General features: G+C 41.9%; 1 protein-coding gene across 1 annotated transcript in view; it reads left to right on the top strand.

Annotated features, from left to right (window-relative positions):
- The first annotated feature begins 2,280 nt into the window (after positions 1 to 2,280).
- The window catches only part of plxnd1 (plexin D1), an 85,700-nt gene continuing 72,817 nt past the window's right edge, over positions 2,281 to 15,163 (top strand). Inside the window, exons 1-3 of the mRNA XM_077599145.1 lie at positions 2,281 to 3,871; positions 8,445 to 8,621; positions 14,339 to 14,470. Coding sequence (XP_077455271.1) covers positions 2,624 to 3,871; positions 8,445 to 8,621; positions 14,339 to 14,470 — 1,557 coding nt within the window. The 5' untranslated portion in view covers positions 2,281 to 2,623. The remainder of the gene's footprint in view (positions 3,872 to 8,444; positions 8,622 to 14,338; positions 14,471 to 15,163) is intronic.

Raw genomic sequence — 15,163 nt, forward strand, 5'->3', positions numbered from 1 at the left:
AACGTCAGAACACCTTCACCAACTGTATCCGAGTCAAATGAATCTTGTCTGGGAAATTGAAAAAAAAAACACAAAATCTATTTTTCTTATAGTGGATACATTATAAATAACAGGTGGCTGACTGATAAGGGGGGGCAGGCATTTTATCAATGCTGGGACTATTTTAGCAATCTAATGTTTGCAGCACAGAAACCCCCCCCCTTACTTCTTGTGATTTAATTAATTAATTAATGTAAACCAGTGCTGGAATCTTCTGTGTATTGTTGTCATCACGAAATGCCTGTGCCTTTTAAGTAGTGCCATTTTTCCCCTGTTAAACCAAATTGTTTCTTTTATCAGATCTGACAGGTGTTCAATTTGCATACTTACACTTTTTGTGTTAAACATCATTTTCTCTTGTTATTTGATTTGCATACTTTAATTCTAGGATCAGACGTCTTTCAAATGAAGGTCATTCAGGAGTTCTTTTCTGTCCCTTTAAAATTGCCAACCATTTTTATCATGTGACCACGAAGCGGCGCTGTGGTTCCTTTTATATATTTTATCATGCTCGTGCAACCTTTAGGAAAGGTCGTGTTCGGGTGGGTGAGCACATGGTGTCACTGATTATCACGAAGGAAACAGGTTGAAGGTGAGATCTACTGATAACAATTTTTTGGCTTCCTTAGTAAAACATTTGCGTGAATTAACATTCCAAGATAAACCCCAATTGAAAAACATGAATTTCCATTCTAATGGGTGAGCATATGTGCACTGAATTCACTCAGACAGGAAAATCTGGAGTGGGTGCCTGTTTTCTGCTTGCATATTTATGAGTGCAAGCAGAGGAAGAAAGGGAAGAAAATAGGTGCAGGAATGTCCAAAAAAAGTGGAAAGGTGTGCACGTGGTCCTTCTGTGTGCGGTTTTTCAATGCTCAAAATCGGTACAACTCATTTGAACGTCGAAGATCATGCACCATGACCTGCCAGTAACCTTGAGAGGAGCGGAATGAATGGGTCGGACTTGTGAAGTGGGCCCTCTTTAAGAGAAGTGCAGATGTCACGACAACTTGAAGTCGTATGGTTACGGAGAAGGACAAACGAAGGCTCAACTGCTTTGTAGATCTGGGTTAAACATAAACATGAATGCATTATCATATGCACCAGTGCTGGCATGTTGTGTACGTGTATTGCTGTCATCACAAAATGGCTGTGTCGATAGTAGGGGCTTTTTTTCCCTGTTATCGTTCTGAATCAAGATATAATTATTATTTTTTATTTCCGTAGGCTATGGCATAGAGAGTTTGCAAACTGACTTGAGTTATTATAGTAATTGGTAATGCTTAAACAAATCTAAATGAACAACACAAACATGATATTAGATTGAAATGATTGATTGAGTTCCTAAAAACCTACAGAAAAAACAATGCTCAAAATTGAGATCATTGTCTTAAGTAAAAGCAGATGTTTGAACAGTTTTATTTTGAAATGCAAAATGAGCCTGGAGAATGACTGGAATTGGAGAATGTTTCTGAGTGGCTAAAATCCCCCCAAATTTTAACTTCATGGCCTCTAATCAATCATCAAAACATTTATGAATTAATTAACTTTGGTGCCTTTGAAACAAACCTGGCCAAACATTCAAGTTTCGCAATTCATTCCGTTAAATTTTGGACTACAGGGGCCTGGTGTCTACTTATGATGTGGACATCATTTTTCTCAGAAACTACATCATGTAAAAAGATAAGTCTTTGTTTTATCCCAATTAGCCTAAATATCAAAGAGGTGTCTTGCAAGAGTTTGGGTCTTAGGAGGTTAAATTTACATTTTGTTAATTTTTTTTCCCAGTTTTAATTTGTCAGGCTTTCCCTGTTGTTATCTTTTCATTAAATCAGAACTTTATGCACCAGCACTCCTTTTTCGTTGTAGGCTTCCCGCTCCTGGGTTCTGCTCCGCTTCGAAGATGATCATAATAGAAAATACTTGCACAAAAACATAGGGTTTTATTACCCAAACATTAAATGCATTGAGTGGTTGTTGTTAATCACGAACACCTGGGTCACACAAGGGAAGGAGAGCCAAATGAGACACAGCAGGTGGAACTCATACAATCACTCAGACAGGACACTCAAGGAAACTACCCCATCTACCCCAAGCCCCAACAGAATGTGAGTTACTTGTTGTTTTTATGAATTATGTTTTTTATGTTGAATATATATATATATATATTTTTCTTCTAAACTGAACTGTGGAAGGAGGTAAATTGTTTTTTTTTTTTTTACACAGCATGTTTGCTTTTGGTGCCACTTTTGTTTGGAGGTGATGCCAATGAGTCAGTGACATTGACGTGCCTGGGGCTCATAAACGGAGGGGAGCACCAATGAGTTATGCTCCACTCGGTGGGCGTGCGTGTGGTAGTGGTGGTGGGGGGCCGAGAGAGGGACAGACAGACGAAGCAGGCTGGGAAAAAAAGAAAAAAAAGGAAGCACGATTCGCCTTATCGCGTCACTCCGGGTCGTGGCGCTAGGCAGGAAGCCGCCTTTCCTCTCGGATTTGTCGCCCCAGGAATAAGCAGACAGGCAATTTTGTCTTTGCTCGATGCGACCCTCGGCCCAGAACACGCGGAAGCCGGCCAGAAGGAAAAATGCCTCCTCGGATGGAGCTCGCTCTCCTGCTCCTCGGCGTGCTCGCCGTGCCGGAGGCGCGCCGGAGGAGCGTCAGCGCGCTCGGCGTCCAGCAGATCTTCGCCTCGCCGAACCGCACCAATAATTTCGCCGTGGACCCTGCGTCCGGCAAGGTGTACGTGGCCGCCGTCAACAGCCTGTACCAGCTGGACGGCCACCTGAGCGCCGAGGCGGAGAAGAGGACCGGCCCGGTGGAGGACAACCTGTTGTGCCACGCGCCGCAGCTCCCGCAAGCTCCGTGCCAGCACCCCAAGTCGCTGACGGACAACCACAACAAGCTGCTGGAGCTGGACGCCGAGCAAGGGGTGGCGGTGGTCTGCGGCTCCGTCTACCAGGGCTTCTGCGAGCTGCGCAAGATGGACAATATCTCTCAGATCGCCGTGGAGTTCCCGGCCAGGGGCGAGAAGACCGTGTTCCCCAGCATGCTCAACATCGCCGCCAACCACCCGGACGCGTCTACGGTGGGTCTCGTTCTCCAGGGGGGCGGCAACGGGAACACCGGGACTGGGGGCAACGCCGGGACTGGGGGCGACACCCGGCTCCTCGTCGCGGCCACCTACACCGGCGCCGGCAGCCAGTATTTCCCCAGGAACCACAGCAAGGAGGACCTCCGCTTCGAGAACACCCCGGAAATCGCCATCCGTTCCTTCAACGTGCGCGATCTGACCCGACTCTTCACCTACGACATCAACCCGTCCGAGGACAACGTCTTCAAGATCAAACAAGAGGCCAAGAGCAAAAACAAGCTTCACTTTGTGCGCGCCTTCAACCACAAGACCTTCTCCTACATTGCCTTCAACAATGACGCCAAGACGGGTCACAAGGAGAGCCAGGCCAACAGCATCCTGGCCCGGATCTGCCTGGACACCGGCGCCCACAAATCGGGCGCCCCAGAGAGCAGGAAGCTCACCGAGTCTTACATCCAGGTGCCCCTCCAGTGCGGCCGCGACGGGGACATTTACAACCGCCTCTTGTCCGTCTACCCCGCCGACGTCCACGCGCGCGACGCCACTCGGCCCTTCCTCTTTGGAGTCTTCTCCAAGGGCGACCGAAAGTCGGCGGTGTGCGCCTTCAGCTTCGGGGACATCGAGCAGGAGATCCGTCGGGGGCGCAGGAGCTGCTCCAACTCGCCCAGCGGCGACGTGCAAGTGCTGGACAGCGTCATCCAGGGCTCCGGAGCGGCTTGCGTCCGCAAGGGGAACCTGGTGGTAAGTGTCATCATTCCTCATTTCTAAACAACAGCATCGTTCGTAATCCTTTACCTTTAACCTCATGGGGTTTGCGGGGGTGCTGGAGCTTATGCCAGCTGACCATGGGCTACATCCTGAATTTTCTGAAATACAGGAGGGACGTGGACAAACTACTGTTCACGTTTAGGCAATTGATGGAGTTTAGTCTACTTTTATAATTAATTCATGATTTTCTGGAGAACATGAAAAATCCAAAAACGAAGGCAGGGACTGAACCATTTTTTTCTTCTTTTTAAAAAAAAACTTTGACACTGCCGCTCCGACAATATGATTTGATTAAAAAATAACCCTGGAAAAAAAGTGTCTTAAATCCAACAGTGATGTACAAAACAATGAGCTGTTCTCATGAAAATTTAAATAATGTGATTTATTTTTTATTTTCATTTCTTTCTTTATTTGGATGAAAAACTATATAATAAATAAATAATAATAAACGTGGGAATTATTATTAAAATAATAACAATAAAAAAGAATGGGAATAATAATTTTGGGCTGTGGTGGTGGTCACACAGAATTCATAAACCATCGCCTTAAAATTTGGGGAAAATCAAAATGTGTTTGATTTTCAAAACGTCTTTGGGTTGTATTTATAAACTTTTTAAACTTTATTAAAATAATCATGGGCAACTCGGTGGAGCGAGTGGTAAACGCATCGGCCTCACAGCTCTAGGGTCCTGGGTTCAAATCCAGGTCACGCCCATCTGTGTGGAGTTTGCATGTTCTCCCCGGGCCTGCGTGGCTTTCCTCCGGGTACTCCGGTTTCCTCCCACATTCCAAAAACATGCATGGTAGGCTGATTGCGCACACTAAATTTCCCCTCGGTATAAGTGTTAGTGTGCATGGTTGTCTGTCTCCTCCTCCCCTGCGATCGGCTGGCCACCGATTCAGGGTGTCCCCCGCCTCTGGCTCGGAGTCAGCTGGGATGGGCACCAGCACCCCCCACGGCCCTAATGAGGATAAAGCGGTTCAGAAAAAATGAAATTAAATGAGATAAAAAGTACATTATGGGCGTTACTGTCCCGCACAAACTGAAACTCGTTCATTGCACCACCCCATTAGTAACTTGCAAACACGTCATTTATGGCTTTTAAGTGTTTGTATTCAAAAATATACTGCAATTATGACTCTTATACTATATCAGCATAGATCATAAGTATAGTATGGTAAGTAGCAATAATAGGGGTGATCCTACTTCATACCTGTCAACCTCTGCCGATAACTGCCCTTATAAATGATTATGATTCCCCTTGCAAACCCCAAAAAAACCTTACAAACACCGTACGAGTCGTACGGTGTTTGTAAGGTTTTTTTGGGGTTTGTAAGGGGAATCATAATCATTTATAAGGGCAGTTATCGGCAGAGGTTGACAGGTATGCTACTTGTTTTTTTTTTTTATTATCGCGGCCATGTCTCGTCTACATTATCCGCGAAAAACAAGATTAGTGTACTTAGATTTGGAGTTGTGTTTTATGTAGTTGTTTATTTCTGTATAATATTTCATCAGGTAGCATTTGTTGTCACTTTCCGAGCAGTTGTACTTGAAGCGCTGAATTCTATAAACGATGAATTGTCACTTTATATCTTGACTAAAATAATGTATTTGGTCAACTATTGGATCAACTTTGTGATTACATTTGCTTTCAGTGTCAGTACAAGGCAAACAAAGTTGGAATATGAAGTTGCTTCTGATCTCGGAAAGTTAGTGCCCTGGGGTTATTTTGCCTTAATGAAACCGGCGAGCTCTCATGATTGCCGTAATTTTCTGACACATTACGTTCCCCATCATCGGAAGTTCTTCTTTTATGTGAAAGAGGGATTCCCCTATTTAAGAGGGGTTCTATATTGAATGTTACCGGAAAGGCTTCCTCAGCCTTTTGGCAAATCGCGGGAGAGGGAAAAAAAATGACCTACTAGTCTGCGCCTCCATTCCATCTACTGAGCTTCTGCTGCTTGAAGAAGGAGTTGCATTGTTTATCTCCCTTATACGCAGATTAAGATACAATCTGGCAATTCTGAGTAGTGTATGTGGTCTTGATTTCATTTATCTGTGTGACATGAGAGCACGATCACATGGTAGAGAGCACAAACATAATAACAAAATGAGCTATGCTGTCTTGTCATGTGGGGGGAAAAACAGAAGAGAAACAGCCACTGTACTTCATGTCACAAAGTTGGGCTTTAGGCAAGTACTCAATGTGTCCACTGCCCTTTGTGGATATCTAATTGACAATTTTATCAGGAACATGTTTTGTTTCTGGGTGATTGTTTAGTCTCCGTTTCAACTCCTAAAACTCCAGTCTTTGTGTCGGGTGAGTCTTTGTCTTAAAGAAAGAACTGCTTCTTAGTACAGTGGTACCTCGACGTACGAGCACCCCTACATACGAGCATTTCGAGATACGAGTAAAATTTCGAGCAAATAATTATCTCTAGATACGAGAAAACAATTGAGATGCGAGAAAGCCAGGTGGCCAAGACATGAGAGGCTTTTTATCATTGTAGCGCACTGTCTTTTTTGCCGCATCTCTTTCGTGTATAACAGATATCTACGAGCACTGTGCGGAGCATTGCATTTTTTTCAGTGTTTTTTTCCGTCACTCAGCACGAATGCCAGAGCGATCGCTAATACAAGGTATATATTACTTCTCGTGGCTGCTCATAAGAACATCAGGGGCACTGGCTCCGCAACTCTTCGTGTAATATTTCTGGTCGCAACTCCCTCTTTGTAATGTCTCTGCGAGCACTGGGTGGAGCGTTGCATTTTTTTCAGTGTTTTTTTTACCCCCTTAGCCTGTTAGCTCCTGTTGGCGGAGCGATCGCTAATTCAAGACTACTTCTCGTTGGCAAGTGGTTGTGCGTTATCCTATTGTGAGGACATTTGTGTGCATCATTTTCGGAATATTTTTAAGGGAATACAACAGCAAACAGCCCATCGATACTAAAAGTCAGGTTTGAGGCGGGGCAAACAGAGCCAACCCGGTCGGAAGAATGGTATAAAAATGTAAAACAAAATTTGAATTAAGTTTAGTGTAAGGTTAGATTAAACTTATTTTTGAGTGTCTGTATCGTAATCCAAGTTCATTTAAATTAGTTTGTTATATTACGATTCACCGGTGCAAAAAGTCTCCTGCGATAATCAAAAGAACTTCTCTATCCTCAAATCCATTCAAACATTTTTTAGAAGCCTCAAACATATACGTCTTGCCTTGTTTCTGTCAGCGAACACACTAAGTCAAATGACTAAATCATTGGTCCTGCTCCAGCATCAATTCCTCATGCATACCAAACAAAATTCTTCCCTGTTCATGGTGCCTTTCCTCTTTGTATTCATATTACCATCTTATGAGTGTGGTGATATGACAAGGCCATCATATTTGTTGAATTTTCTCCAAAAACTCTGAAGCATAAAATAGTGTTGTAGTACGACGTTGATAATTTTTCAATGATTTATCATCACATCAAATTAAAACTTGTAAAATTGACAATTGCATTTGTCTATACTATGCATATAGTCCCCTTTTGATCTGTACAAGAATGTATGTTGAGTACTTGTCATTTTAAGCACAGCTGTTTCTAAAAGATGGAGATATTGATTTTTGTTTTGTGTTTTTATCAATTTCGATTCGATTGTGTTGAACCAATCCTTATATCGGTCCAGACTGATTGATAAATCTACCTTTAGAAACTAGTCAGCTAAATGCAGAAGGCCTTCTTTGAGTTGTGGATGAAATGAAAAAGTCGAGGAGATTCATTGAGGAAAAAAATAGTGTACTTCTACTGTTTTTGTCTGATTGCAAGGCTATTTTGATGAAGTTTTCGAGAAGCAAAATCCTGAAAAAAATGTAAAAAACGTCTCTAAACAGAAAGTTCTTTAACCAGACAAAAATGAACACTTTCTGCGATGTAATCGGGTTGAAGTGCTTTTCCAACAAGCAGCGCTCTGACGGGCTCTCATTTTGCCGCCGTCATGTCACGCTTCTGATTTCAATGATTCGTGAAAGATTGGACTGATGGAATGATTTTTAAAGAGCGACTGACTCCTAACCTCAACAATCTTTGCTGTCATGTCAAAGTCTTTTTAACTACGCATACCAAACTCTGCACATCATGATTACTTTAAATAGCGCGACGACAGTGATGTGATATTTTTGTGTTATGCATTGTAAAAGCCAGCACAAAAGGAGCATGCAAATTTCATGGTGACGACAAAGCCGCCACACGCCAGCCTGCGGGAAAAAGCTGGAAATATCTGCATTTCAATTTGGAATATCATCTGCAAATTCCCTGTAGAAGACCGCTGGTTCCAGTGCCGTACTGATACTTAATCGCTGTCTGCTTAGCATATGACAAAAGCGCACTGTGATGAGTGTTGAAGCCTCTTTTTCAAGTTAGGAGTGCGTTTGAAGCACGAGCGCCTCATTGTGATCTCTCCTATCGTCTCTTGTTTCACTCTCAACTTTCATCACTCGCCTCCTTCTCCTCTGCGCAACTCAAATGAGTAATACTGATAGTGTTCATTTTGTGTGTGTTCTAGCTGATGCCAGAGCAGCTGGACTGTGGGGCAGCCCACCTGCAGCATCCCCTGGCCCTCAGAAGGCCCCTGAGGGCCCTTCCTTTGTTGCAATACAACAGCCTAAGTGCCGTTTCTGCGGACAACGTGCTCAACCACACGGTGCTTTTTCTGGGAACCTCAAACGGACGACTTCGGAAGGTAAGATGCTTGCAAAGAAATGCTCATGTCATGCAAATGTTTGTAAATTGGGTATGTAATGCTTTTTCTTTTCACTTAGAATATGAATGGCCTTCATGTGAAAGATAGTTGTTCATACTAGTAAAGTATAATTATTTGTTTGACCTCTGATCATAGAGAAAATCATGTTTTAAATGGAAAAATGATGCAGCCATTTTGTGATATCAGTTATATAAATATGGACATACACACTGATAGATTCTTGCACTGGTGCATGTAATAATTGGTATTAGGAATGCCATGAGAAATGCCGACAATCTATTATGCATATATTTCACTGGCAAAAGAATTTACTGAGTTTGATTAAATGTCTGCCTACACTATTGGAAACTACCTTCTGGAAATTCATGTTGCACAGATACTATGTTTTGGCTCCTGATACTGAGCTGTATGGTAATGGTCAATGGCGATATAGTAACTACACAATGTTTAAAAAAAATGGAAAAAAAAACTTATACAAAATATGCAATAAATAAACTAAAATAAGAGCAATACCACACAGTCAATGCCATTATACCATATTATTAAGTGAACTTGGCTCAAGTGAAATTAACTTCTGGGATGCACCTAATGAAGCTGTTGCCTGCCCTGTTAGCATTCATAGAATCCAAGATATTGATTTGATGGTTCTGATATTTTCAGAATTTGAAATAGGCATGGGGTGCCCGTCTCCCTGTGCCCTGGCTGGCCACCGATTCAGGGTGTCCCCCGCCTGGGGCCCATAGTTGACTGGGATAGGCTCCAGCACCTCCCGTGAATGAATGAAATAGCCTTGAGTAGAGACTTTCCCGTGAATTTTGTTGTTTCTCTACCATGTGATCACGATCTCATGTCTCACAAATTAATGAAATCAAGACCACATTTTTGCACATTAAGGATTTTTTTTTCCATTTTGCCTTTTTTTATATTTTGCCACGATACAAACATATTTATTCATTTGGATCCCATGACGGCGATACAAGTCCCAATCTGTTTTAAATAAAAGGCAGTAGTAATCATTTACAAGTAAAGTGATAATTATCAAACCCCAACTCAAAACTTGATATCCTGAAATATTTGTAAGTGTATTTATAGAAATGATTACTTCTACAGATTTACCAAGAAAATCCCAATCTCCGGTCACTACTGTGCTCTCTTTAGAAGGTGCCCATTGGCCACTCATAGTGACCTAGTGACCCTCTCGTCAGCCTCGCCCCCCACCCTAAAAAACCCTTAAGCCTAATTCTTCATCTTTGACAATTTGGACCATTGTAAGCTTCTTTTTTTATTCCGTGGAAAAACTTTGAAGAAATGGTGTTTGTGAGCCCGTTGTGGGTGAGTTTGGAGTGCAAGAACTTGACAAAGAATGTAACGCAAAATGTCGAATATGAAGTTCTCCCCAGCCAGACTTTGTGACCCATCCATGTTATCAACGTCTTCCTAATAAACGCTTTACATATAAGTTAACAAGGAAGCTGAACCGTTGCCCTCCTCCCCTCGTTTTGTTGAGTAGACGCCGGGTGACCGCCTCAGACATGAGCAGCTTGTGTATGTATGTGAAGAAAAACTTTGGCGTCTAATTAACAGCATTCCTTAATTCTATCCCAGCCGCATTCCTTGTCACCCCTGACTGGGCCCGCTCAGTGGTCGTCTGCCTGAAAGCTCCCCGGGCGGAAAACCAATATAAGTTGAAGCTGAAGCCTCCTTTGGGGCCATAACTGTGGCAAAACCATTTGCAAATGTCAAACATTTGTACCGTGCCAACTGTGCTTTGAGAAGGCGTGTCCCTTGGATCTTTCTGACATCAAATTGTCAATCTGCCAAGAATAAATTGAAGAGTGGAATTGGAGACATTTTGTCATAATGGAATGTGGTAATGATAAAGCTGTTTTTTATTTCAATTTTGTAAAAAAAATTAAGGGTGACAGGAGAGTTTTAAAAATTGAGGTTAGGTGTCACCTGTATTTATTAATCAAATCTCTTTTAGTCTCAATTAACAATTTCACAACCAAAGTCAGTTTGAGATCGTTTTAATTTAAACTAAGGGAGTTGTTGTGGTAGTAAATACAGTTGACGTACTTATAAAAAAAAGATAAATAATTATTTTTAACAGGGTGCAGTCTGGTGAATGTGTGGTTGGCGCATTGGCCTCCCAGTTCTGGGATCGAGGGTTTGATACCAGGTCGGTACTCTCTTTTTGGAGCTTGCATGGGTTTTCTGTAGGTACTCCGGTATCCTCCAACACCCCAAAAACATGATAGGCTGGTTGAACCTAAGTATGGGTGTGAGCGTGAATGGTTATCCATCTCCTGCCCTGCATTTGCTGGCCACAAATTCACCTTGTAACCAGAATTGGCTGGGATGGGCTCCAGCACCCCCTGCGACACCTGTGAGGATAACAGACTTGCAACACATTCAGTGTTTGAGTTGAGTGTTTCGTGCCATCTTTTTGTTTTGGCCACCATCACTCAATTTCCAAGTAATTTTTTATCAATTCAATATAAAGTGATGGCAGTGATGAATTCAAATCAACACCTTACTTTGATACCAGTAAAATAGTTGTAATATTAATATAACATTTGTCAAGAATGCCTGGTTAAGTGGCCTGCGGGTCTATTCTCAAAATAGCTCCAAGGATAGCTTTTGAAGAGATAACTTTGCAAAAGCGTTGCATTTTTTACTACAATCTTATTGAAATGGTGGATAATGTATCATCTGCCTATTTTATATCATCAGTGTGTATCAAACTGGCTGGCTTTCATATTTAACAGCTAACAAGACACTTTCAATAAGGTCGCTGACCCCTGTTGTAGCCTGTCCTCTGATTACTTAATTAGAAGGGGTGTGTCCGACTACTTTAGTTGTCTGTCGTTGTTTGCCAGCGAGTGTGCTCGCGTCTGCCGTGCCCCGAGGACAGCGGGGCTGCGGCCACGCTTAATGGTGCTGTTAGCGTGCGTAATGAGATTGCGAGTGTGCAAGTTTGGCTTCGACCGAACACGGGGGAACTGACGGTGGCTCCGATTGAGTTAAGACCGCTCTTTGACTGTGTTTTGAGAGAGACTCATTTGGAATTAAGAGCATTTGGGGGAAATGAATGAAGTCTTCTCTCCCATCACAGCTGACTCCCACTTTGCTCGGCTTTTAGCAGTAGGCGCGTGCACACAAAAACGCACATACGGGATGACCAGCTTCTCATCATTTTCCCAAACGAGCTTGTTATTTTATTTAAAAATTTACCGTATTCATTTTTTAAGCCATTTGAGGCTCATTTGTGAAATCGCTGTAACACTAGCATGAAAAAACTTTCATGGAAAACCTTATTCCATTTTCTTTTTATAACTCAGCCTGCTAATACCACAACATCTTTTTTTACTAGGCGCCTGTCATATCTTTCTCATAATCGCTCCTACATCTGAATTGATATGACCTCAGTCATCATTTGGCCCAAATTTATAGTGCTTTGCCATTTTTTCTTTTTTTCTCTGCCTCTGTCTTCTAACAGGGGTTGTAAGAACATTCAGCACACTGAACTCCTCACCTCTCTGCATTTTTTGTGTGTGTGGTTTGCTTAGCCTTTATATTGAGTAAGCAGCTGCAATGGTTTCAGGGTGTTTTAGGAGCATTTTGTGTGCTCGTTAGGCCTCCATTGTGGCCACAATGGAAATTGGCTTACCGCCTTGTCATTCTTTGACGTTCACTCACTGTCACCTTGCATATGTTTACTTGCTGGGATATTTGCTGAAGAAGTAGGGGATCTGGTCCCCAAGAGTCACAACATCATGCGTTTTCAAGCAGCTAAGAATGTTTAAAAAAACACATTTAGAAGCTTACATAAGGGTTACACGGTCGATTGGTCGCCCGGAAGGTAAGTGATAATTACCATTTAAATCGTTGCCCAAATTCCCTAAATACAAACTGCGAATTACTATTTAGTCATACTTAATGCCCTAGTAATTATTAGGCTAAAGAAAAGCTCCAAATTTCCCGGACTCTTATTGTTTTTTGTTGGAGAACTTGCTAAGACCCTGACGGACGTAGCTTCTTAAGGGGACAACTCATGTACATACAAACTCTTATACACTCATACGTCGGCTCAGTGAAACTGCTCATGGCAATTGTTGGCTTTGATTGATGCGTAGACCGTGTTGTTTTACCTTGTTTTGTCGCCGGTCTTTTGGTCGCCCGTTGTCGCGGTCGGGGCGACCAAAAGACCGGCGACCAAAAGACCGGCGACCAAAAGACCGGCGACCAAAAGGCCTCTCATCCCAGGTTAAGCTTCCATCCTCAAGCTTTTGCATGAACCGCGTAGTGTCTGTGGATGTGAATGCGTTTGTGGCTGTAAGAAAGGGAGGAAGTGACACAGCCGTGCCTGTCATTCAGTTTTTCGGTTCATTAGGATGCCCATCTCCTGTCTGGAGGAAGACCCGGCAAATTGCAGAAACGAGAGCTTTTGCTGCCTGCGTGACAGGAAGTCTCGCTCAGTGCTCTTTGTTTTCCTCTGTGGCTGTGTGTGTGTGTGTGTGGCAGAACACGTATCCTAGTTTGCTTAAGGCCAGTATATAGAGACAAATGAGTGGTGTGGAAAGCGATTACGCACACCATAAATAAAGCGTACGCATGCTGAAATGTATTCCCAAGTCAACAATAGGAACATTAATTGCATTGCTTGCCTTTGTTCTCATATTCATACATTCATTTTTTTTTAAAGAAAAATGGAGGGGTATGTCTGTTTGAGCAAAACGCAGAGGGGCTTCCTAGTCAAATATTTACTTTCCTAAATGGAGTGTAGGCTGTTGAGCGGCTTCTTGCAGAAGAGCTGCCGTTAAAACATCGGGCAGCGTTTGTCCTTCATGTGTGGCGCGCAGCCCACTGCAAACATATGTTCACTTGGCCAGTCTTGACTTTTCTTCCTCAAATGCAACTTGGAAAATATCGCTGCTACTTTTCTTTCCATCCCCTTTTTGCTATGTGTAAACAAGAGGCGGCAGGTGTTTCCAGATGGCAGAAAAGTCCTGTCGCACTGGTCTCGCGACTGGAGACGGGAATTGCAAAGTCCTGGTCTTGTCCCAGTCTCTGGCTTACAAATTTTCAAGATCAGTACCATACCTACATGAGCAACCCTTTGAGTTGTTTTTGTTGTAATATTTTGTCCTGTTCCTTTATGTGCTGATCAGTTTTTCCAAGCCCCACAAAAGAAGCATAGTTTGAGAGTTTTTTTATTTTTTTATCTCTCTCTGTCTCTCTTTCAACCTTTTTGTTTTTGTCTTTTTTTGTGTTTGTCAGTACTATTTGTTTATTTGATTATTGTTTGCATTTCATTGGCAAGTTGAAACTTAAAATCTATTCCATGTGTGTTTTAACAGACTTGGCAAATGAAGATGATTCTTATTCTGTTTCTATTATTTAGCTATATTTATATAGTAGACACTTTTGGTCAAACAACAAACGTCTTCAATTAATTTGTTATGAAAACCACACCAGCCCTGTAATGACTGAAACCTTAAAACCGTTCATGTGTGTAAACCCAAGTTAATTTCAAGTGAGCCAATCATCAAATTATGTCTTTCTGTAATAGATACTTTTAAATCCCATCTTTAAATTCGACTTTTTAATTTTTTTTCACGGTCTCCGCTTTAATTTTGTTGTTCAGAAAATTATGTTAATAATAATTTAATTGTTTCAACCTGTCTCCTTCACAGGTGACCCTAACACCAAACATGACGTTGGTCAGTCAGATGACGCTGAAGCTGCCGGCTGGCGAACCTGTCCACCACGTTATGACCTTTGACCCCAAAGACAGGACCTATCTTTATGTCATGACCTCCTACCATGTAAGGCTACCGCCGCATGCCCCACTTTCAACAATAAAATGAATTAAAACGTGTTAGAAAAACCTCTACAATAACAATTAGTTAGGTATTTTTTTAAATTATAGGTCTAGTCAATATGTTAATCTACTTGATAAGTGATAACTGAGCAAAACATCATCTATAAATCGAATAACAGCATAAGAAACCGTTTTCCATATTAGAACTGTAACGGAGGAAACATACTACATTTACAGTTTAGAACAGATCCAAATGTAGCTTTTATAATTAGTTTTATACAGTTTTGTCTTTGTAAATGTTTTCCAGCTTGAGTCTGTATTTTGGATCTTTGATTGGCATCAGCAGAAAGTTAATTCATTTCACGTGCATGACAATTTTACATAAAAAAAACAACAACAAAAAACACAAACATTACAAACCATCATACACAACCATCTGGCTCTAAATGCAAATGAATCTCAGGCTAACATCATTTTTCACTGGTTTATAGACTATTTTAAGAAATAATGTTGCACAACTCTGTTCTTATTTTAACATTTCTGAATGCAAATTAGACATTTTGTAGGCATGTTACAATTTTTAAGGCAAATACTGTTAGATGTATATTATATAAAGGTTCGGGGGGCTAGTACCTCCAAGAAAAGATGAAATGCTGCCTGCAAAATTCTCTTATGACAGAAGTCGCCACAAAAACAT

Source organism: Stigmatopora argus, chromosome 1, assembly GCF_051989625.1.
Source record: "Stigmatopora argus isolate UIUO_Sarg chromosome 1, RoL_Sarg_1.0, whole genome shotgun sequence".
Taxonomy (NCBI): domain Eukaryota; kingdom Metazoa; phylum Chordata; class Actinopteri; order Syngnathiformes; family Syngnathidae; genus Stigmatopora; species Stigmatopora argus.